Source organism: Alosa sapidissima, chromosome 4 (assembly GCF_018492685.1).
Source record: "Alosa sapidissima isolate fAloSap1 chromosome 4, fAloSap1.pri, whole genome shotgun sequence".
In the NCBI taxonomy this organism is placed as follows: domain Eukaryota; kingdom Metazoa; phylum Chordata; class Actinopteri; order Clupeiformes; family Clupeidae; genus Alosa; species Alosa sapidissima.
In genome coordinates, this window is record NC_055960.1 from 13,691,089 (window position 1) to 13,713,674 (window position 22,586).

A 22,586-nucleotide genomic window follows, 5' to 3' on the forward strand; every position below is an offset into this window, starting at 1 on the left:
CAGATCTTCTCCTCACCCATTATCTTCCCATGTTTACATTCATAGCGCCCATGTCAAACACTTCTATTTTCCTTCAGAATGGGGGGTCACCAGGACTTAAACCTTGCATAAGCAGGAGATGTTAGGTAACAAAGTGCATACTGCCCTGTTTGTCGGGTTAGCCTAGACAGTTTGAATGACTTATATAATGGCGCTTTTGGCACTGCTGTGCATCGCTGGTATAAAACAGCACAACTCCTTGGGATGGGGTGAACGAGGGCAATAGCCCTGAACATGGAAGAGGCATAAATTCCCCGGCTGTACTGTACCACACATACAGCGGAAGGCACAGCCGCAATGCGATTCTGATCAAGCCACTCCCCCCCTGATAGCACCCATTAATTAGTGATCAGGACATATGAACTCCCTGAACCTTCCTCAGCCACTGCAACTAATAGACAGGCAGTGCTTCTGCGCTATGAGGAGAAGATTAAAACAGGTTTTTTTCTCTCTTCTTTTTTCTTTGCGTTTCGCAGTGGACCGGTGTGCACGTTCTGCTGCAAGCCCCCTCAGCGGCATCAAAGCCAGCACGGAGAAGCGTGCGAAGCCCCCGTTCACGCAGAGAGAGGGGAATACTGTTTGAAGTTTCTCTCCGTGTTTCTCAGAAATGGAGAGAGGCAGCAATCTCCGCTCCTGTGGGATCCATAACGACGCCACAGGCGAGAGCGATGCAGTCCTTCTCTCAGCATGAAAAACAGGGATGGTGGGTGGGGGGTGTTAGAGAGAAAGAGAGAGAGAGAGAGACTGAAAAAAGAAAATAGAAGGAAAGAACAAGAGTATGGTAAGAGAAGTAGAGGAAAAGGAGAAAAAAGAAGCAGGACTGTGAAAGTGTGCAAAATAGAAGGGAAGAATTTGTAAAAAGAGAGAGGAAGAAAAATAGAAAGTCTCTATGAGATTGAGACTGAGATCTCACTCAGTGTCAAATCATATTTGGGATTTTCACTCAGCACAAAGAACAAGTACCACTAAACACAGAAATGTGCATGTGCACCTGTGAAAAGTCTCCACACACACACACACTCAAGCACACACTCATAAATGTGCACTAAAAAGAGCCTATCATTTGAAAAAGAAGACTAACTGTTCTGATGAATAACACATACAGTGTGTCACAGGGTTTAATGAGTTCCTCACAGCATCATTTGTCATAACACACACACACACACAGAAAGAGAGAGAAAGAGAGAGAGATAGAGCAAAGCAAGGAAGGAGGAAGGGAGGGAGGGAGGGAGGAAGTCATACACAAAACTGCTGCTCTGTAATCTTATCATGCACCATTCCCCTGGAGACAAGAGAGGGGAACACGCTCAGAAAATGATGATGCAAAATCTGGCAGGGTGGGGGTCGCATGAGGAGGAGGGGGGGGGGGGGGGGGTGTGAATCTTTTCATCCATTAACGGGCAGGAACAGCTGAATTCTGTTTTGCCCACAGGAGACCAATCCAGCAGCCTCGGTAGTCAGAGACACAGGTTGAACGGGTCCATAGGCACGTAGCAGCTCAAACTCAAACCCCTGAAACTTGCACTTGAAAATGTGAACACCGCAGCTGCGTAGACTTGTGAACACATATAAGACACACACAAGTGTAGCATGAGGGAGTAAAAAAAAAGCAAAGAGAGTCTCCACTCTCCACATGGACGTAGGGCAAAAGAACTGCTATGTTAGTCAAAAAGCTTGGACAGCTGGACATGCTAATACAGAACAGAACGGAACAGAGCACAGGCCACACTAGGAACATGCTGACCTCGCAGTCCTGAGAGGGGACCGAGAGGAGGGGAAGAGGGAGCATAAAAAAGGGGTCACGTCTACAGCCGGCAGCATCTACATCCTAAGTCATGAGCCAGAATCTGTGCTCCTTACACAACACAACACAACACAACACAACACAAGCACTTCTGCTAAATAGAGTGAAAATGTGAATGCAAACTTAATAATGAACTCCACCACACCCCTGTTACTTGCATTTACCGGCAGCATCAATGACATAAATCAATCTAATTTCAGAGCATTTTAGTTAATTTTACCTCTCACTCTCTCTTGCACACATGCGCGCGCGCGCGCACACACACACACACACACACACACACACACACACACACACACACACACACATTAACTTACAGCCTATTAGGCTACTCACTACCCTATAATGAGACCTCTTAAATGTTACCATGGATTTTACCATGCCAGTGTGCAGTTACACAAGGGTGGGTTTACCACTGGTAAGATTATGGACAAACATGTCTCGCAATTAACTTTTGAGCAAAGTGGAACAACAACAAGGATACTTATAAGGACTGATAGACATGTCTTCATTCTCAATCACTGTACATTAACTGGGCGACATGTTATATTCTGGTTTGAACAATTAAGAGTTTGGTTCAACCTCTACAAATTCGTCGCAGTCGCCAGATGATTCCCTTTATTTCTGAATCAAACTACCGGTCGTAATTAAGCGGTGTCTGATATGCCACGACACTGTTAACGGTTTAACCGGTGGCGTTCATTTTGCGTCAGAGAATAGGGAGGACGTGGGCTGTGTGACAATCGTCGAATAAGGTTATTTAAGGGAATACAACCCTATCTTTGTTCACTTCTGGTCAAAAAACGGATTATTTGCTGGGCTTTTCGTTCGCCTTGTGTGGAATACATTATGTGTGTAAATGTTGTTGAACCCCGGCGATTCTTGGCGGAAAGGTCACACACTCCCCTCGACCCCAACTGTTTCTCAGGCTTTGTGTCCTGGGTGAAAAAAAACCCGAGCTGTGACTATAAACTTCGCATTTAAAAGGCAAGTGCGGCCGTGAGGGACTGCTGTAAGAGGGAAACAATAGCAGCTTTTGGACACACTTTTTCTCACTGCGCAGAACAGCAGGGGAACCGATTGGAGCCCGTTCATAAAGAACGTGTCGAACACAGCTGCTGAGGCCTCGGTGACGTTTGACAAAAATGTGAGCCTTGTGTGGTGTTGTGTTCTTTTTATTTGTTTCTTTTTATTCCGCGATGTTGTGGACCAAATCTGTTTTGCTGTTGTGATGAATATCAGCGTAAGCATCGTTTGCATGGGAAATGAGGGATAATGTCAAAGCCTCCAAGTGCATCTGCCTGCCAAGTGCCGGGCAACATTATCATTATTGATTTATGCGCTGCAAACGGACATTGGCCGCGCATTTGAAGCGCTGTCAAGCGAGCACTGAAAAAGCAAACCACTTGAATGATACAGAATTAAAATGGCCGATTATAATTTACAAAAACAGGACAATTTGGTCCAGTCTGTTTGGACCATAGACTGTTTTTGTTTCCAGAACCTTTAGAAACGGTTCTGTAGCCCACACATCACTGGATCAAGCAGGCTACGGATCAGAACGTCAAGCAACACGAACGCAACGCAAGCACTTCAACATTGATAATAAATAATAAAAAAAAATGCACACAAAGTGCACGGTATACAGAGAGACCAAGTTTTTCGCTGTCATCTCATAAGTCAATCATGTTTGAAGTTATGCCCTGTCAGGAATGGTAGTGCACACACAACAATAATAGCCTAATAATAATAATAATAATAATAATAATAATAATAATAATAAAGAAAACAGTAATTGTACGTTTTTACTTTTTGTCTTACTCTATTGACTTATTGATTTATTAAGTTCACACTTATTAGCCTGTATTGGATTATTTTGACAGCCGTGGCTAACAGCTGGCACTAGACTGGGGATCCCAAAATAATATGATGCGAGAAATGACGGCACATGCAGTTGCTCTCATTCTAACCAAGTTTAAATCCTAGCCTAGCATCCATTTACGACACTTTTCACATTCTTTGTCAGCACATTCCGTTATGATACGATTGGTTATGCAACATTGTGGTGAATATTTTCATTACATGATAACTTTGTGTCGCTTGTTGCTGTGGTAGCTGTTGTTGTCACCAACTCAAGTAACAAGTAAGTATAGGCTACTCACGCTCCGATGCCATTGTGATAACTGACTCCGTAGTGGCATGATACTCATCAGCCTCCATAAACTCGTCCTGCGAGGAAGCGTCCCCTTGGAAGTCGTGGTGGTCCAGGAGCTGCTGCAGCGGGGGCGCCTTGGGCAATAGTTGGTTGACCACCTCACGGCTAATGTTTGGGGCTTGTTTGAGCCGGAGCTTGCTAAGAATCTGGGACTTGATGGTCTCAAGCCTGAGCACCTTGCTCTGTTCCCGCCACACGCACGCAGAGCACTCGCGAGCGCCTGCGTCCTCCACCTCGATAAGCGAAACACCAGCGTCCGTGGGCATCTCGCTTACTGGTGGGAGAAAGAGGTTGGGCTCGTCACTGCCGGACAGTCCCAAGGAAATTATCACCATCAAACACAGCAAAAAGTTATACCTTGCCATGATGGTGAAAATTAAAAACGGTTTCCTTCTGTATCTTCGTGAATAATATGGTTGGTCCTGGTTATTCCTACGTCCTAGAGAAGACGCGCAATGAAGTGCAACTAGTTCAACGGTGGCTGTCTCAAAATTATTTCAACCGGTGCATGAGTGCCATAATAACTGGCAAATGGCAATGAGTCCAAAATGATGCTGTCGATGTTTGATCTGATGTTAGGCTACCTACTTAATGTCTGCATTTCTTTTTATTAAATAATTTGTTGGTTTACCTATTCTGTTACTGTTTAGTCCCCAGTGTTGAATGATCTGTCATTGAAAGTGTGCAAGTGCGTTTGGAAAGCCCCCCTTTATATATGTCGGCTGCCCAGTGTCGTAATCCGTCTCCATTGGCTAAGATTACAACAAAAGGCTTTCAGGTTTGTCACTAAGTCAAGACAGAGGGAGCGAGTGAGTAAAGGAGAGAGAGAGAGGGGGGCTGATGTTTGAAAATAGAAATCTTCAAATGATCTTGTAAATCTGTGTTTTGCGTAGGCCTATTTGCATGGTATAAGATTAAAAGTATCTAATTATATTGTAACAGTCTCAATTAGGCTAGGCTACGCACATGATATCTAAAATGTAGCCTACAGACATTTTAGATTATAAATGGCATTTTGAGTTATTATTCGCATACGTTTATGTGCTATCAGTTGTGAACAAAACACCTGTTGATGGCAAGTAGCCTAACTTTACAAACTTAGAAAGAGAGCGCTTCCTAATTGTGCATTCACTTCAGTCAATTTAGGCTAAATTATATGATCATAGGCCTATTATGATTTGGACAAAAGAATATTAACAGCAAACTTCTAACAATTAGCCTAAGTGTGTTGCAAGGCATAAAAATACAGCACTTTTGTATTCTCACATGACATGCAACTGCCTCTTATTAGAGGTTGGGTATCTAAGTTGAAAGGTTAAAATAAGAGTTTTACTTACCAACTTCAATGGTTTGAATGACAGGGTGTAAGTGCCTACATCACAACATTGGAGTATTTTAGAGGTCACAAATCAATAACTCACCTTTCCTTATCTCTCCTCTCTCGGCGCGCGCGCGCGCGCACACACACCCACACAGCCTACGTATTAAGTAGGCATAGGCCTACTTCTGCCTTGAATTAAGTTGTTTATGTGCCCTTTGAATGATAGGCATCTAATGTCAATCAGTCTATAAAATACAAAAAAACTATTAGGAGTTTCAAAACTTCAAAAAAGTAGCCAAGCCAGTCTAGCCAAAATAGGCAACATGGAGCCTACATATAGCCTACCGTATAAACGTCTGGTTCCTAAATGCATTGTTCTATTTTGTACACTTTATCATTTACAGTGTAGCTACTTTGTCGCACTCATTTACATTTAGTTAGACTACACTGATTTTACATCAGTTCCATTGGTAAGTCCAGTTTGCTAGGCCACTCCAAATCTAGCCTTTTACCCCCATCTGGCGGCTGTAGGCTACAGTGCAGAAAATTGAGCAAATTACATAGCCTATGTTATCCTTAAGAACAAAAATAGCTGACTTTTGTCACATTTTACGTTATGGTTTATTAGCCCACAAATTGAAATGCCAAAAATGTCTAACTATGGAATTTTCATGCCTAGCCTAGCCTATTTAGATCCCTTCAGAACAATTAATCATTAGCCTACGTTGTTCGAACATGATGATTAGTGTCTGTTTCCTGGTGCAGGGGTGCATCATTATTAAGAAATCGAGAAATTAAGAAAATCTCTCAATTGCTAGGCTACTTGCACAATCTTATAAGAGTATTCTCTGGAGTTGCCTCATAGCCTATACCTAGCCTATAACATGTAGGCCTAACATCCGTAACATAGGCTATATCCTGCACTGCGTGGTGAGGTTGATCATTGCTTAAATGTCCAATTACAAGATTGGGAAAGCTCATTAGGCCCATATAACTCAAAAGTCAGTGCTGATGTGTCTTAAGTGTAGCCTTTTGGTTCTCTTAGCTATTCATGACAAATAGCCTTAGTAGAAAACTGTTTAGTTGTAGGCTAACTCGTCATATTCTGTTTAACTAATTCCATGGATTCCAACATCCAAACTCCTAAGATAAACGAGTGCTGGTGTTTGTAACCACGGAGAGTAGGAACCACCCACGCAGGGCCCTCATCACGCCCCACCCACCATTTCTCTTCATACAGAAGTTCAACCATCCACCCTCCCTCACCAAACAAGATATTAGCACAGGGAGCGCAGCGCACTACCCTTACGGCGTCGAGTAGCCTTCCTCAACTATCCTACCATTCGAAATTTATGAACAATGCACTGCGGGAGTCTGGAAAGAATGGGGACACCGCGAAAAAGAACACTTTCGCGAGGAATGAGTGAGGATGAATCGTTACGACATATAATAAAGGAGGTAAGTGTGAGCAAGAAATTCTGTATCCTTCCACTGCTATGGTGGGAAGGCGTTTTTTGTTTGTTTTAGGCTACCAAAGGGTTGGTCTCCGACCATTCGGATATTATGTAAGCTAACATCTTGAAAATGTAAAACAGACCACCTAATTGATCTAGTCTCGTAGCCTACCTGAGGGGGATATAATCCTCTGTTAAGATGATTACTATAGACAGAGCTGTGTTTAGACGTCGTGTCGTGATTTTTCGTTCTACAGATGAACTGCTTGTTTGATCAATGACTAATATCAACCCACTTAGCCTATACATTTGTCAGAGTAATTAATTAGTCTACTTTATGTCTGGAATAGACTACAGTTTTGTGAAGAGATGTCCTGTGTTCGATCTGTCGCACTCATGACGACAGTGTTGCAATATTTCACATATCACTGTAACACAATGATGTAATGAAGTATGATGCATATATGATGCTTTGTTTCCCTCAAAGTCTTACGACTGAACGACATTGCTTTCCTTCTTTCCTTTTCAACGCTACAACGTTTCGTTTAGGGGAATTTAGTTTTTGCCGTTGCCTCTAGACTCCCCGGAAACAGTATAAAGGTAGCCTTCACAGAAATGATTTGCGCCAGGAGTCAAACATAGACTGTATAGGCTACGCGAATATGGTCCCGTGTGCTAGTGTTGGATTTGCTCAGACCTCACCTGACACAGTGATAGTAAGAATTCATATCCCATTTACTCCTACCTCTGGTTGCATTTTGTTGCTGTGAAACCACAATCTGCTCCACATGTTGGTAACACATCCACACTCCACATGTTGGTAACCTCACCTTGGCCTATTTCAGTTTAAAGCCAGTGTGTGTATTTTGGTAAGCATGTTGGGTTTTTTTACCTGTGAGTTTTTGTTTTCTAGGCTGAGGAGACTACCAAACGACTGACCTGCAGTGACAGCAGATATGGATCACTGAAAAAAGGAGAGAGAGGGGTGAGCCAGGTTGGCCAGTTACCCATTTCTAAAACAACTCTTTACCACATATGATTGCACTCTTGGCTCTCTGTGCCCATATATAGGCTGCGCTGTCCTTTCCTGGACACTCATGTCTTAGTCATTCATGCGTGTGATGAAGCATGTAGCCTATGCAGCGTTCAACCCTTCTTTCACTGAAGGCCATTCACATACTGGAGTGAAGGGAAAAAATCTTTCAGCTTGGTGTCATATTTTGAATCACTTTTTATCATATTTCTATGATGTGGTTCTTGAGGTAATACATGTGCACTGAAACTATAGACTACTGTGATGCACAATGTTACTGGGATAACTGTGATGTCAGATTTGACATTGAATTGGTATGATTAAAATCACATCTACAGCATTCTCACGACAAATACATAAGATTTGTTAAGTCATGTAGAAAATAGTATACAAAGCATGGTATGTAATTAAACACATTTAGGTCTTGATTTTTTATGTTAGTCTACTGTTTTCGGTTTGAGTTAAATGCTACAATTTCAGTAGTGTATGAATGCCAGATTTATAACATTGGAATCTAAATACTGTTCAAGAGATCGGAGATAAGAGATCTGCTGTGCTATGGTTGTACTGTGTTTGTATCTTCTATAAAATTACCTGATTTCGTTGTGTTTTTGGCAGAGTGAAGAGGATTCACTTGCAGAGATCCCAGATATGGTAATTGCTACTTATTGCTACTACAATATGTTATTACCCCTTTCTTACTGTGTTTGAAGAGCAGCTTTTTGCCGTTTAGAGCCCTATTTTCAATGCAGTATGCTGGATTGGAAATGTGGTAGAAACATTTTGAAGATATCAACATTAGATATTTGGAGTATATAAATGTACTGGTGTTTTTGGTGTTCCTTATATGTAAAATAATAAATCCACCATTATGGTATCACTTTCCCAAAGAGTCTGCTCTGAATGTCTCGAATATGAAAACATGAACTCAAGACCACATGATGATGTGGACATTGATCACAATGATCACAAGACATTGACATGACTGTCATGCTGTCCATATGTCATAAGCTTTGTGGTTAAAATCAAAGCATTGCATTCTCATTCTCTCTCTCTCTCTCTGTAGATCGAACTCCAGACGAACTATGATGGTGTGCTGCAGGAACTGCGCTATCTGGAAGTTCAGCGGGAGACTCTCCTGTTCCAGGTGGACTTCCTTCAGGACACTCTAGAGGGGGCGGAGGAGATGCTCGCCGAGGCCCAGAGAGAAGCGCAAGACACCAGCCTGGTATGCTATCACACAACCTCTGTAGGGCGTCGTGCCATAGCTTCTAGCAAATGTGTAACCAGACACTTGCACTGTAGCTAAGAGCCACTGAGAGCTTAGAGAAATTGACATGGACGCAGTGTGTAATGTGATTCTTATTGTCAGCGTCTGTAATTCAGTTTAAGTAGACTTTTGTGATTATATCAGCAACACTGCCATGCTATTGATGAAATGAGGGAGATTTCCAGATTAATACTGCATAAGCAGTTTTTTTTTTTTTAAGTATATTTTTTTGGCCTTTTATGCCTTTAATTTACAGGACAGTAGAGAATGACAGGAAGCGAGTAGGAGAGAGAGTCGGGGTAGGATCCGGAAAGGACCACGGGGCGGGAATCAAACCCGGGTCGCCGGCGTACAGTGCAGGTGCCCCAGCCAGCCGCGCCACGGCTGGGGCCTGCATAAGCAGTTTTAATCCATTACAGTGTGGCACTCAACTGTTTGCGACTGTTAAAGATTAACTGCTCTGAATACAGTGACAGTGGGTCACTATGGCTTCAGTGAACTCTTCTACTCTAATAGATTTGTGCAGAGGCCACCCTAATGGATCTTCTGTGACCTTGATATCAATGCACATTCCTTACTGCATGCTCCATTGCTTCCTTTCTGATTTTTTTTCTCTCACTCTTTCTCTGTCTCTGTATCTTTCTCTCTCCCTGTCTATCTTTTCCTCTCTCTCTTTCTCTCTCTCTAACACCCTCACTCACTCGCTTTCACTCTCTTCATTCACAGGAGCTGGAGCGAGAGAGAGAAGCGAGGCGAAAGTTGGAGGACATGGTCAGCTCATTAATGCAGGAGGTAGAGCGGCTGAAGGAGGTAGGACGAGTGTATGTGTGTGTGAGTGTGTGTGTGTGTGTGTGTCATGGGAATGGTTAAGGCAAGGGAGGGGTGCAATTATATAATCATGTGGATGTTGAGGCACTGTTTGGCTTCCTGGTTGCAACTGTCAAGTTTTTAAATGGCTTGCTTCTGCATGCCTGCCTGGTTGCGTAACACTGTCTTTTTGGGGGCGGCAGCAGTGGGGTGTGGGGACGAAAGAAGGGAGGGTGCTGAGTAATTTTTGCTGTGTTTTCAGAAAAGCTAAAAACAGGCACAGTCCCATATCGGCTCATATTTTATGTATAGGTGGAGTTCTTTGTTCTTTTGTAAGTTAAAATGGTGTGAGGATGTTATTGTGAGTGTTACATGTTGTGAGGTAGAAGTGCTGTGCTAGGACTGTGCTAGAGAAATAGAACGGAAGCGAGTTGTGTTTTGCTAAAAATAAAAGTGCTCTAAACCTAATACCCATTTTATTTTCACACTACACATAGGAGTTTTTAGCTTCAGTAGTTTCATGAGTCAGGGCTGAGGCCTGCATGCTTTAACACTTTGTATATGTTACAAGTTTCACACAAAGCCATATTTGGAGATAGTCCCCATGGTCAGTTTCTTTTTAAATGGTCTAACTTTTGTATGCATGCACCAAGGACCTGCGGATCTGTGGTCAAGTAGCAGATACTTTCAAAATATCGATAGAGATTAAGATTTAAGAGCATTCCATTCTACATTCCAGCTCAGTAGATTTTTATCTGTTTGTTATGGAAGACTGCAATGCAATCCAGAAAGCTCACTTGTTGGTAGTGAGCGCACACAGGTCTGCTATTTTTTAACCAAACGTCATCGAATGTGTGTTTTCCTGCCTAAGGACTCTGTCAATATTTTATTGTTGGATTTGTTTTATTAAACTCTCTGGTTGGCTTGCCTGCTGCCCACTTCTGCAAAGACTGTGAGGTGCCTTGCGGTTTCAGGGCCAAATCAGGAAACAAAAGCTGCTATCCTATCCAGATCCGTGCCCTGGGGTGTTGTAATCCCCCCTTCTAACATTACGTTAATGTGCAAATGAGCGTTTGGACATACCGTTTCATTCCCCCTGAATAGCACACCAGTAGTTTTCCAAGGAAATGAAAATTTTTGTCCACACTTCAGTACTTTGTATAAACATTTTTTTTTTGTATGACTAAGTTTTTTTTTTGGGTGGGGGGGGGGGGTGACTAATTGGGCTGTTGAGCAACATGTCAGCCATCAGAAAGCCAGTGAGTGCAAAAGCGGTGGAGGACTGAACCTAGAAAGGACATCAGCTGTAGAGGAACTATGTTGGCCTATGTCAGTATGAAAATGGGAAGAACAAGCAAGCAAGATAATGTCGATTGACTGCCCTTGCGGGTTGGTGTTTGGGTTTTAAACCTCACAAGATAAGCAGGTTTATACAAATGTTTTAAGACCATATGCTGGAAAAAAAAAGATAATTTCACAGAACTCAAGATGGACAAATGAATGGTTTATTGACTCAGTGACCTTAGACATATCAATCAATCAATCAATCAGATTTATTTATATAGCACCTTTAAACATGACTTGCATCAACCAAAGTGCTTTACAGAGACCGGTGGGAAGCTAACATATAACAAGATAGATAGATAGATAGATAGATACTTTATTGATCCCTAGGGGAAATTCAAGGTCACAGTAGCATACAGACATACACACACACGTTCACTAACAGCAGAAAAAGTAATTAAAAGTATATGATATAAAAAAACACAACTAAGCAATAAGGGCTGTAGAAGATAAAGAATATACTAAATATACTAAAATACAAATTATACTAAATAAAACTTAATCTAAATCAATTCTAAAAAACAGAATCCACATAGTGGGTGATTAATCAATCAGGTGCGCTTGCAATGACTGAAGCAGGAACTGAGCCTGTGGTCCTCTGTGCATAAGGTAAGGGGCTCTTTGTGAATGAGTGCCATGGTGATGGTGCAAATGAGTAATTCAAACAGTGCAAGAATAAAGTCTATATATCTATGTATAAATAACTATATTAAGAAAGGTATAAGTGTGGTCACAGTTCGGCTGTGGCATGGAGGGAGGGGTTCTGCATATGTGCTAATAAAGCACGCAAACAGTGAGGCAGAAGACAATGGTAAAGTGGCTAGTGGACAGACAGTTCAAGACATGGAGGTTGTGAAGAGACAGACAGACTATGCGGAAAAGTCTATTTCTCCTCTTCCCTTAAGTGATGCATTGAACAGTTCAATGGCCCTGGTGATGAATGACCTCCTCAGTCTATCTGTTGTGCAAAGCAGTGAGCGAAGTCTCCAGCTGATCAGGCTCTTCTGCTTAACAATAGTGCTGTGGAGTGGATGACACTCATTGTCCAAGATGTTGATCAGTTTGTTCAGGGTCCTTTTGTCAGATATTGAAGTGATGCACTCCAGTTCAGCTCCCACTACAGAGCCAGCTTTCCTTACCAGCCTGTCAAGTCGCCCCGCATCCTTCTTCTTTGTGCTTCCTCCCCAACATACCACTGCATAGAAGAGGACGCTGGCAACAACAGACTGGTAGAACATCCTGAGGAGCTTGCTGCACACATTGAAGGAGTGCAGCCTCCTCAGGAAGTACATCCTGCTCTGCCCTTTCTTGTAGAGTGCATCAGTGTTGGCTGACCAGTCCCGTTTATTGTCCAAGTGGAGACCCAGGTACTTGTAGGTGCTTACCACCTCGACATTGACCCCATCAATGGAGACTGGTAGCAGAGTGGGCTTAGACCTGTGGAAATCCACCACCATCTCCTTGGTCTTTGAAGTGTTGAGTTGGATATGATTGATTTTGCACCAGGGTAGGAATTTCACGGTGGCCACGACGTTGCCTCTTGCGTTGGCCGTGAGGCCCCTTTGAAAATCAGAGGTTTACAGGCCACGGTGGCCTTGGTGCCCCCTTCTTTCAACATTCTGCTTTGCGTCCTACTAATAGCGATTTTTATTTAGCCTGTGGCCTGTCAAAATAAGCTTAGCATTCACTGTGCAAATTAATTTAGTCTTTTACGCAGTGGAGAAAGTGACAGTGCAAGAAAGAAAGTGCGTCCAAATTCACCCATTCATCTCCGTTGAACTACTCGCGAAGTAGCCTATTCATCACACAGACATCACGAGTATCACATGAAAGAGCTTCTTCTCAGCTTTTAAACGATGTTACCCGATAATTGCTGAGTTGAACGGTTCGCGAGAAAAGTAAATAATATAATTCAATTTAATCATACATTCTACTGAAGGTTTTGCGTCCCATGATCTCCCAACCCATTCATCTCGGTGGAATACTTCACGAACCCTTCTTTTAACATACGACAAACCATATATCAGAATAAACAGCAGACCTTACCGAACACAAAGGTGTAAAGTCCCCTGTACAGTTAGCCGTTCCAGAGTAATCGAGTTTTAATTTGCAGTAAATTTCAACATGCATGGATGTCTCCAAATTTGGGCTTTAAGTTTTACAATGTGTTTAAATTGTTCCACATGATTTCATAACGGGCCAAATACAAAATAAATGTTACAAATATCGCCTAGATATTGGTAAATCAGAGGACAGCTGACTGAGTTTGTGAAAGTAGCTTTAGCCTAATGATCACAAAATGCTAAGCATGCATCTAGGCTATTTGAGTTTCTTAAAGCTGAGCTGTGATTAAATTGTTCAATACATGATTTTATAACAGGCCAAATATAAAATAAATGTTATATATATAGGGATGCACGATATATCGGCGGCCGATATATTAATAGCCGATATGTGACAAAAATGTAAATATTATTATCGGTCCGATAACAGAATTCTGGCCAATAATTTGCGCCGATATTTTTTAAAGTCCTAATTTAGGCCTACGTAAGGTCCGTCCGTCCGCTCAGCCCTACCTAGAGCCGTCTTGTGCTGGTGTGTTTGCACTTTACCGCGCTGGTCGGGGAAACAAATAAACTCGTTAGTGGGACGAGTACATAAGTAGGCCTAGTTCTAAGTTGTGTTCTAGTATTATATTTGCATTACTTAAGCTTGGTTTTGTATTATTACCTAGAAATATGCTAACCATTCGTGCTTCAGTTCCAGACAGGTCATCATAATAAGTTATTAAAACCTCTTCGGGGCTAACGCCTTTCATTTCTGCTGCAGCAGGTTGTGCGCAACAGAGTAGACGGACATAAGATACAGTCTGAGGAGTTGCAGCTTTATTCAGTTACCCGGAATTGAAACTAAACCTAAGTTTCCCTCACAAACTCTGATTTGGTCGCTATACTGTAGCTTATTCCAAGCTGAGCCGTTTATGAGCGTTTAGTCCTAAATGAAAACGATTCAAACTCTCTAGCCACTCACTCGCAATTCACCAGGGTTGCCAACCTTGGGTGTTTGGTGGGAGTGAGATTTTGTGAAGTCATAGTGCGTGTGCGTTAAATTTTTACCTAAACCTAATTTAAAAAATGTCTGTCCCCTCTCTTTTGCTATGTATAATCCCTGATTTAGGCATATGTAAAAAAAAACTAGAATGGAAAAAAAATAAAAAATAACCCCTTAAATGATGACTTCTGGCGAGTTTTGTGGAAAGAAATGGACAGATTGAGACTTACAAATATGAATGTGTGTATGAGTGTACATACGTATCAGGGATGGAAATACAATATTTTTTTTCACCTACCATTGTGGCTAGCCACTCAACTTTTTTACCAGCCAGAGATACAGTATGAACATCTGATGAAAAAACATGACCAAAATGATCACGGTCATTGGTATTATTGCGATATGATTAAAATGTGCTGACTTTTTTTCTAAACCTATACCATCAATGTTGGACAGAACTCATAATTGGCCTGCCCTATCATGCCCAGTAGCAACAAAACTAAAGGACAACAGAACAGCTAGTGTCATAAAAGTGGTGTGGCTCCTTTAAGACACAATCCACTGGTGTGAGTTCTGGAGCCATTCAACTTTATCTAAATCTATACTAGCCTATATCATCTAATTTTAATATTATATCTAGGCTATATTTAACATTTATTTTTTATTTGGCCTGTTATGAAATTATGCATTGCCCAATTTAAGTTAAGTTTAAATTATGCATTGCCACACTTTTTTTAAGACACTTAAATACATGCATGCTTAGCAGTTTGTGAAAATAAAAATTATGGACAAACTCTTAGCCATGAGTTGTATATCCTCTGATTTTAATATTTACAGATATATAAGTATTTAAGCACAGCTTAGTTTTAAGACACTTAAAGCCCAAAGTTGGAGACCATATAGGCCTAGAAATTTGCTACCATTTTACTCTAGAACGGCTTATTGTACAGGGGATTGCATTATACCTTTGTGTTCGGTAAGCTCTGCTGTTTATTCTGGTTTACGGTTTGTCATGTAGTTGAACGAAATGTTTGTGAGATATTCCACCTATATGAACTGAGATGAGCGCAGAGCTGTAGAGTAATATGATTATTTCTTGAAAGTTAATTTTCTCGCGAACCGTTTATCACAGCAAATAGCGGCTATAGCACCGTATAAAAGACGAGCAAAAGTTATTTAATGTGATATCTGTGTGATGACTAGGTAGGCTACTTTGTGAGTAGTTCAACAGAGAAGAATGGGCGGCCACACTTTGCGTCCTTCTGCCTCATAGGTCTAAATAGCAACGCGTTCTGTGAAGGTGTCGCGGACCGGATTAAAATAGTCAGCGAATCAACAGAAAACTGCGCTGAGAACGTTGTAGGCATATAGACCTACCTGCTGTTGGTCTAAAGCTATATATGTATGCCTTAAACTCGTCTCCTGTTATTTAGAAACAATGCTGTGGTCTAGTCTAGTCATCAACAAAAAATGAACGGATTGCAAAAAAAAAAAAGAATGGATTTGGCGTGACATTTCTTGCATGTGCGTGAGAGTGGTGCTGAAAGCGTGAGTGTCACGCCAGATGCGTGAGAGTTGGCAACCCTGAATTCACTGACGTCAGGTTCACTTAAAGGAGCCACACATACTGTAGGGCTAGGCTACTGTTATGTTGTTGACTGCCTTACTATTGAGGACTATTATGAGTTCTGTCCATCATTTGGCGCTCCGGTGCTGCTGATCACAGTGTCAGAGAGACAGTTCTTCAGTCTGACGAACTGTGGTCGCTCCGTCAGGTAATCTGTGATCCAGGTTACCAGGTGAGCGTCCACACCCATCTGCAAGAGCTTGTCTCCCAGTCTGAGGGGTTGGATGGTGTTAAAAGCACTTGAGAAATCAAAGAACATGATTCTCACAGCACTTTTCCCCTTGTCCAGGTGAGAATGTGTCCTTTGTAGAAGATAAGTGATGGCATCGTCCACGCCCACTTTCTCCTGGTATGCAAACTGTAACGGGTCTAGTGCATGGCGTACCTGGGGTCTGAGCATACCTAAGACGAGTCGCTCCATTGTCTTCATTACATGTGATGTTAGAGCGACAGGTCTGTAGTCATTAAGCTCACTAGGATGTGGCTTTTTAGGGACAGGGGTGAGACATGATGTCTTCCACAGTGTTGGAACTTGTCCAAGGTGTAGACTTAGATTGAAGATGTGCTTCAGTGGCTCCCCCAGCTCAGCAGCACAGGCCTTGAGTAGCCTTGGACACAGTCTGTCAGGCCCGCTGCCTTTCTCGTGTTCAGTTTCTTTAGTTTAGCGCTCACTTGTTTTCCTGTGATGATGGGGGGGTGTAAGGGGAGGGGAGGGGGAGGGGTGCATCTGGGATCTGTGTGTCTGATGGTTGTTGACTGAGGTCGTTGTCGCCTCATTGTTCGTGATCGCCGTGTGGGGGAGGGGTGCAATATCCAGTGATGGTGGGGGTACGATAGCCTGTGATGGTGGAGGTGAGTGTTGCACTGGTATTGAGGGGGTGTGGGGGTGAGGGCTTGGGGATGAGCACCTCCTTGATGTCCCTGTCAAGGCTACCAGAGTCGTGGACGCCTCAGCAGGCACAGGCAAGGAGGCGTCAGGCGGGGGCAGGGCATGAGGTGGTGATGGTTAAGGTCGTTGGGCGTGAGGTGGTAATGGTTTAGGTCGTTGGGTGTCGTTGGGTGTCGTTGGGTGCCTGGGATAGGGCAGGCATGCAAACAAGAGCAGTGCCTGAGTCTGCAGGGGGTGGTGGACAGACCACTTCCATTGGAGCTGGAGCAGGGCAGTGAAACCTGTTGTAGAAGTGGTTCAACTGGTTCGCCCTGTCCAGGTCCCCCTCCACAGAGCTGCTGCTCTTCTTCAGGCCAGTTATAATTTTCATGCCGTCCCATGCCTCCTTCATGTTGTTTTCCTGCAACTTCTGTTCCACCTTCCTTCTGTAGTCCTCCTTCCTTCTGTAGTCCTCCTTAGCCTCCTTCAGCTTGACTTTGAGTTCCCCCTTTTTCCTATTAAGAAGGGTCTTGACATTGCTTGTTATCCAAGGCTTGTTATTGGGAAAGCAGCGTACAGTTCTGGTGGGAACAACAATGTCCATACAGAAATTCAGGTAGTCAGTTGTGCACTGTGTGACCTCCTCTAAGTCCTCTACATTCTGTAACACACTCCAGTCAGTGCACTCAAAGCAGTCTCTCAGAGCCTCATCCGCTTCAGGTGTCCACTTTCTGAAGGTGCGTGTGGCAGCTGGTAGCCTCTGTACTTTGGGCTTGTACATTGGCTAGAGATGAATGAGGTTGTGGTCTGACTTTCCCAGAGGGGGGAGGGGGTTTGCATTGTATGCATCCCTCACGTTTGCATACATGAGGTCTATTGTCCTGATTTTCCTTGTAGGGCAGTCAACAAACTGGTAGAAATTTGTGAGTGTGGAATCCAGTGTTATGTGATTGAAGTCGCCAGAGATCACAAAAAAGGCATCACTGTGTTGGGTTTGAAGCCTTGCGATTGTGGAGTGGATGACGTCACATGCTGTATCCGGGAGAGCTCGAGGTGGAACGTAAACACAGACAGCAATTGCGTGCGAGAACTCCCTCGGCATGTAGTACGGACGGAGACTAACCGCTAATAACTCCACATCCTTGCAGCATACAGTTTCCTTCACTGTAACATGCATAGGCATATGAGTAATTTAGCCATGCAAAACCACAAAACACAAAGAATAAGATTTCACGTATCCCACATCATCAGTAGGAACTTGATATTATGTGTTTGTGTTAATGCCAGACATCTAATTTAGTAAGTAAGTGATTGTGCTTTCACCATTACTAGGGGTAAGCATTCTTACTGTACATGTTGTACTTGTTTAGTGGGAATCTTTATCTGGAATAAATAGGGCTGCAACAGTTAATCGATCAATTGATTAGCTGTCAACTATTCAGTTAGCCAGCAACTATTTTGGTGATCGTTCAATCGTTTTTTGTAGAGTACCTCAGAATCCTCTGATTGCAGCTTCTTACTTGATTATTTTCATTTTACTTTTTACTTACATTTTACACCCTCCTCAGTAAACTAAATATATTTGGCCTGTGGACAAAACAAGGTATCTGAGGACATAATCATAGTCTTTGGGAAATGATCATCGCCATTTTATTTTACCGTTTTTTGAAATTTTATTGGCTAATCGACAGATTTATTGACTATGAAAATAATTGTTCATTGCAGCCCTAATTTGGAACATGGTGCTCTGATGAAGGATGGTTCAAAATGCATTTGGAAACTGTACCCCTCCACCTCTATCAACAACACTAGGCCAACACTGAACTTGCATTATTTAGTGGGCTTGTATTATTTATTGCACTTACCATATAGGGATTTTTAAATTATTTTTAAAGCAATTGCCCTTTCTTTTTCCCTGGCAATGGGTTAAGTCAAAATAACTATATCAGTTCTGATATCTTGATTTGTTCATCATTGAACACTTCCTCTTAAACATCTGACAGATTACTAATGTTGTGGTGTACATGATTTCAAGGGTTTAATGCAAAATGCTGATAAACAGGTTTTTAATGATTCCTAAGAATTTCCCCCTGATAAGTTTGCCAAAATGTTGCTAAACAGGAGGTGAATCAATGATCTAGCAAAAGTTAAAATGTTTCACTTCATCTAACTGACCATGTACCTTTCATCATTTCTTATGCTGAGACAGACAGTACATATCACACTGTTAGTGATGTACATCATTTTAAATGGCTAAATACAGTTTAATTTGTTTTATTTACCCCAGTCCCCATGGGCATGTGGACCCGAATATGGTATGGGCGCTGTAACCAGTTCCACCACACTGCCCCCCTATATGTAGTTACACGGGTACACTATGCAAGATTTTCACCTTAATATAACTTTTACGAAGCCAATTTGATGGTAAACAAACTTGTAATAGGCAAATCGTTCACCCATGCAACTTCAAGAACGGCGGCCCTACAAATCTTACGAGAATCATGAAACATTACCTTGTCAGTAGATATACCTCTTTGGAGAACATTTTTGCCTTTTGCCAAACCTGCATAGTGTAGGCTACCTTTTAAAAAAAAGCACCCACTAAAAGGAGGGGTTGGACACATAACTCCTGATAACAATGAATGCCATGGCCAGGCAGGTCAGGTCTTGCACCTGGATTTATAAAGGTGACTACACCTTAACAACTTAACCAGCAAGCTCACACAACTTGTTAGTTTACATATTGGGTTGGTTTTGTTTATTCGTGGCTGAGTGGCAGGAGCACTAGATGACTCATCCGTTGATAGTCAGTTAACGTGTCCTCTGTTCTTCATTGTCCACAGGAGAGAAACAGCATCCCAGCGGTCCCGGTCTACACTCTGATTAGGGACGACACCCAGGAGACTGTAGCTAAGGAGAGCAGAGACACACAAACAACACCGCCACCTCAGAACAAGACTCAGCCAGAGGGTACAACACAAAAGGCGCCTTTCACTCTGGTGCGATTGGACAGTACGCCTGTCACTCCAGGCACTACAGACGGTCAAGCAGACAGTTCAAGTGGAGGGCTGTTGTCCTTCTTCAAGAAAGGAAAAGGGGACCAGGCTGAAGATGACCGCACAGGTCCTGCCTGGATCCAGAATGCCCCCATAGGGACATCGGTGGATCAAGATCCTGCTCAGGAGAACAGGGCACAGGAGGAAACCAGCGATGGCCCGTTGGCTAAGCTCACCAAGATGGTGAAGAACTTCGGTCACACGCCATCACTGGACCTGTCTAAACAGCCAGTGCAAGAGGGAGTATTTCGAGGCCCTAACGGCAACAAATCCACTGGAGAAGACCCAGACGACAACGATGAGAGCAGTGGCTACGAGGATGCGCAGTCAGACCTTCTGGAGCAAGAGGCCCTTGCAGGTGCCTCCACACCAGACGGATCTCCAGACGGGGGTTTCCCGGAGGATGAGCTGGCAGATGAAGATGGGGACGTGGGGGCCAATACGGGAGAGCCAGGGAGCCCCAAACCAAACGATTCTTGTGTTTTGTCTTAAATTCAGGACTTTTGCGAATCTCTATGTGTTACTGTCTACTGACCTGAGATTGCTTTTTATCAAGCATTATATAAGTCTTATATGATATTACTCAGGTCCATGGGCACCAGTTATTTACGCTGAAACACCAGTTGCTGCATAGGAGAAGTTCTGAAACAGGCAGTACATATGAAATGGTCTGCTCTTGCACAATACCACGCTCCAGATCAGTTTTTTTCCCTCTTGCTACTTTCTACTTTGCCTGTTGTGAAAGAAGTGCTGAGAATCTGCAGTGGCCGCTTCAACCATCGGCCACCAGTGGATCGCCCCCAAATAATTAATAGCTGACCTTGGACCGCTTCGACTTCCCCTCCCGTCGGCCTCAGAAAGGTCTTTGTCAACACTGTGCGCTCTCCTGGGCGTCATCAGACAAAATGGAATTTTGCGAGCTGGGCACTGGCTGTTCTTTGGCTCTATCCCTCTTTTGGCATCAACACTGAGACACGGTTTACAGGCTGCTCCTCTCCCACACAATCTTGTTGCGATGGCGCTACATGGTTCGGATATAATCAGTCACCTCACAGACCATCAGATATCACAAGGACGACAAAGATTTGTTTGGCAGAGGTCAGCCTTTTAAATATGACTACACTGCTTACGACTTTTGACATTTGTCCAAGGTCTACACTTTTAATCTTTTAACCGTGGAAAAGGAAAAGCCTGCTGTTTATGTCCATACAGATAATGGCAATGACAGTGTACACTATAGTAATAATAATATTATGATAATAGTTATATAATACTATTTTTAGCGGGTTACATGGAGGGCATGAGAGTGACATGTCTTTGATTTCATCACATAGATATGTTAGATTTTATTTGTTATATTTGTACTTTTATAACAGATATTTGCTGATTCTAAAGAAAGGGAATACATAACCCCTCAAAGAGAGTACCTTTGGCTTCTTTGATACACTTATTAGGGACCTCGAAAAGGGAAACAGTGCCTTTCAACAAAATCTTAATGCTTTTCAGAAACAAAAAATAACTTTCAAAATGAGGAATATCAAAACATGACACAACCTTAACACGGTGGGAAAAATATTTTCTGTGAAGGCTATGACAAATCAGTAAGAAGTACATTCCAGTCGCTTTGTTTTGTTTGAAACACAATTAGTCATGACTGCATGATAGGCAAATCAGTGATGTCCTTGAACTGTTGTTTGCTTTGGGTGCTGCTGTACAAAGTACTGTAGCTTCTGGGAGAGGTCTTGTTTTGTTTGTTTAAATATAGACATTGCAGGACAATGTCTCTATTAACCTCTAACCCCTTAGAATAAGGTAGTTTCTTCTGTATGAGTGTAATTCGCTGTTTTAAACAAACTTTTAATTGTTTTATTTGCAAGGCCTCAGAATGCTTTGATTTCACATGAATTTAAAAATGTCTAGATGTTATTTGTTCTTTTGTTACAGTGTCTTACAAATAACTTTGTGTCTTACTTACAGTCTAGTGTTTTGAAGGTCTAGTTTAATTTGAGCTAAGAATTGTAAACATAGACCATATATTGGCTCATGTGGTACAGTAATGCAAACACCTCCATGTTTCACTTCCTGATTTTCTTTAATTATTTGGTAAATAAGTCAGTTTTTAGCATCTCATTCGTTCGTCAGCTGTGTAGAATCAGTCAGACATGTCCCTTTATGGCAACTTGACTCAAAGCACCTTGAATCTTTTTAGTAAAAAAATAAAACTGCACATATTTAGTTGAACTGTGCGTTTCGTTTCTTCTGTATAATTTAAGGAAGTCTGGTGAGGGGCATGCTAAATAAGCTTTACACTGTTAGTCATGTGGTTTTGCACTTGCTGACAGGATTTGTTGCACAACTTATGATGCTGTATGTCCTAAGGCTGCGTGGTTTTAGTAAGCTTAGTGGCAAGAACATGGACACCTATTTTCACCCACGGGATGTGTATTATGAGATGTATTTTGTACACTACCAATGGATTTACTGTCTGGGCATGTGGGTGTGCAAATCATTAAAATAATACATCTACAGTCAAAATGGTTCTCCTATGCTGTCCTTCATGTTGTGAAAAACCTGTACCTTAACACTGTAGGTTATTCTTGGCTAACGAGTTAGAAGTACTAACATGACTACTCACCTTCGTTTTATTATTACCTCACAAAGCAGCGCTCTGAAGAAATTCAGGTAACTTCCAAATGC

At 42.4% G+C, this 22,586-nt stretch overlaps 2 protein-coding genes across 4 annotated transcripts in view; one reads left to right on the forward strand and one right to left on the reverse strand.

Moving 5' to 3' along the window:
* The window catches only part of gdf11 (growth differentiation factor 11), a 19,685-nt gene extending 14,596 nt beyond the window's left edge, over positions 1 to 5,089 (reverse strand). The window contains exon 1 of one of the 2 annotated variants that reach the window (XM_042088764.1): positions 4,006 to 5,089. In XM_042088764.1, the coding sequence (XP_041944698.1) occupies positions 4,006 to 4,423 (418 nt within the window). In that variant the 5' untranslated portion in view covers positions 4,424 to 5,089. The remainder of the gene's footprint in view (positions 1 to 4,005) is intronic. The other variant, XM_042088765.1, reaches the window with a different exon arrangement.
* Positions 5,090 to 6,632: 1,543 nt separating this feature from the next.
* si:ch1073-456m8.1 (leucine-rich repeat flightless-interacting protein 1) lies at positions 6,633 to 22,424 on the forward strand. 2 transcript variants are annotated; one of them, XM_042088767.1, is made up of 6 exons: positions 6,633 to 6,837; positions 7,747 to 7,827; positions 8,485 to 8,520; positions 8,933 to 9,094; positions 9,863 to 9,946; positions 19,677 to 22,424. In XM_042088767.1, exons 1-6 carry the CDS (start codon positions 6,739 to 6,741, stop codon positions 20,379 to 20,381), a joined length of 1,167 nt encoding a protein of 388 aa, XP_041944701.1. In that variant the 5' UTR covers positions 6,633 to 6,738; the 3' UTR covers positions 20,382 to 22,424. The 2 variants fall into 2 exon arrangements, with proteins under 2 accessions (XP_041944701.1, XP_041944702.1); XM_042088768.1 differs by having other exon boundaries at positions 7,747 to 7,818.
* Positions 22,425 to 22,586: the final 162 nt, after the last annotated feature.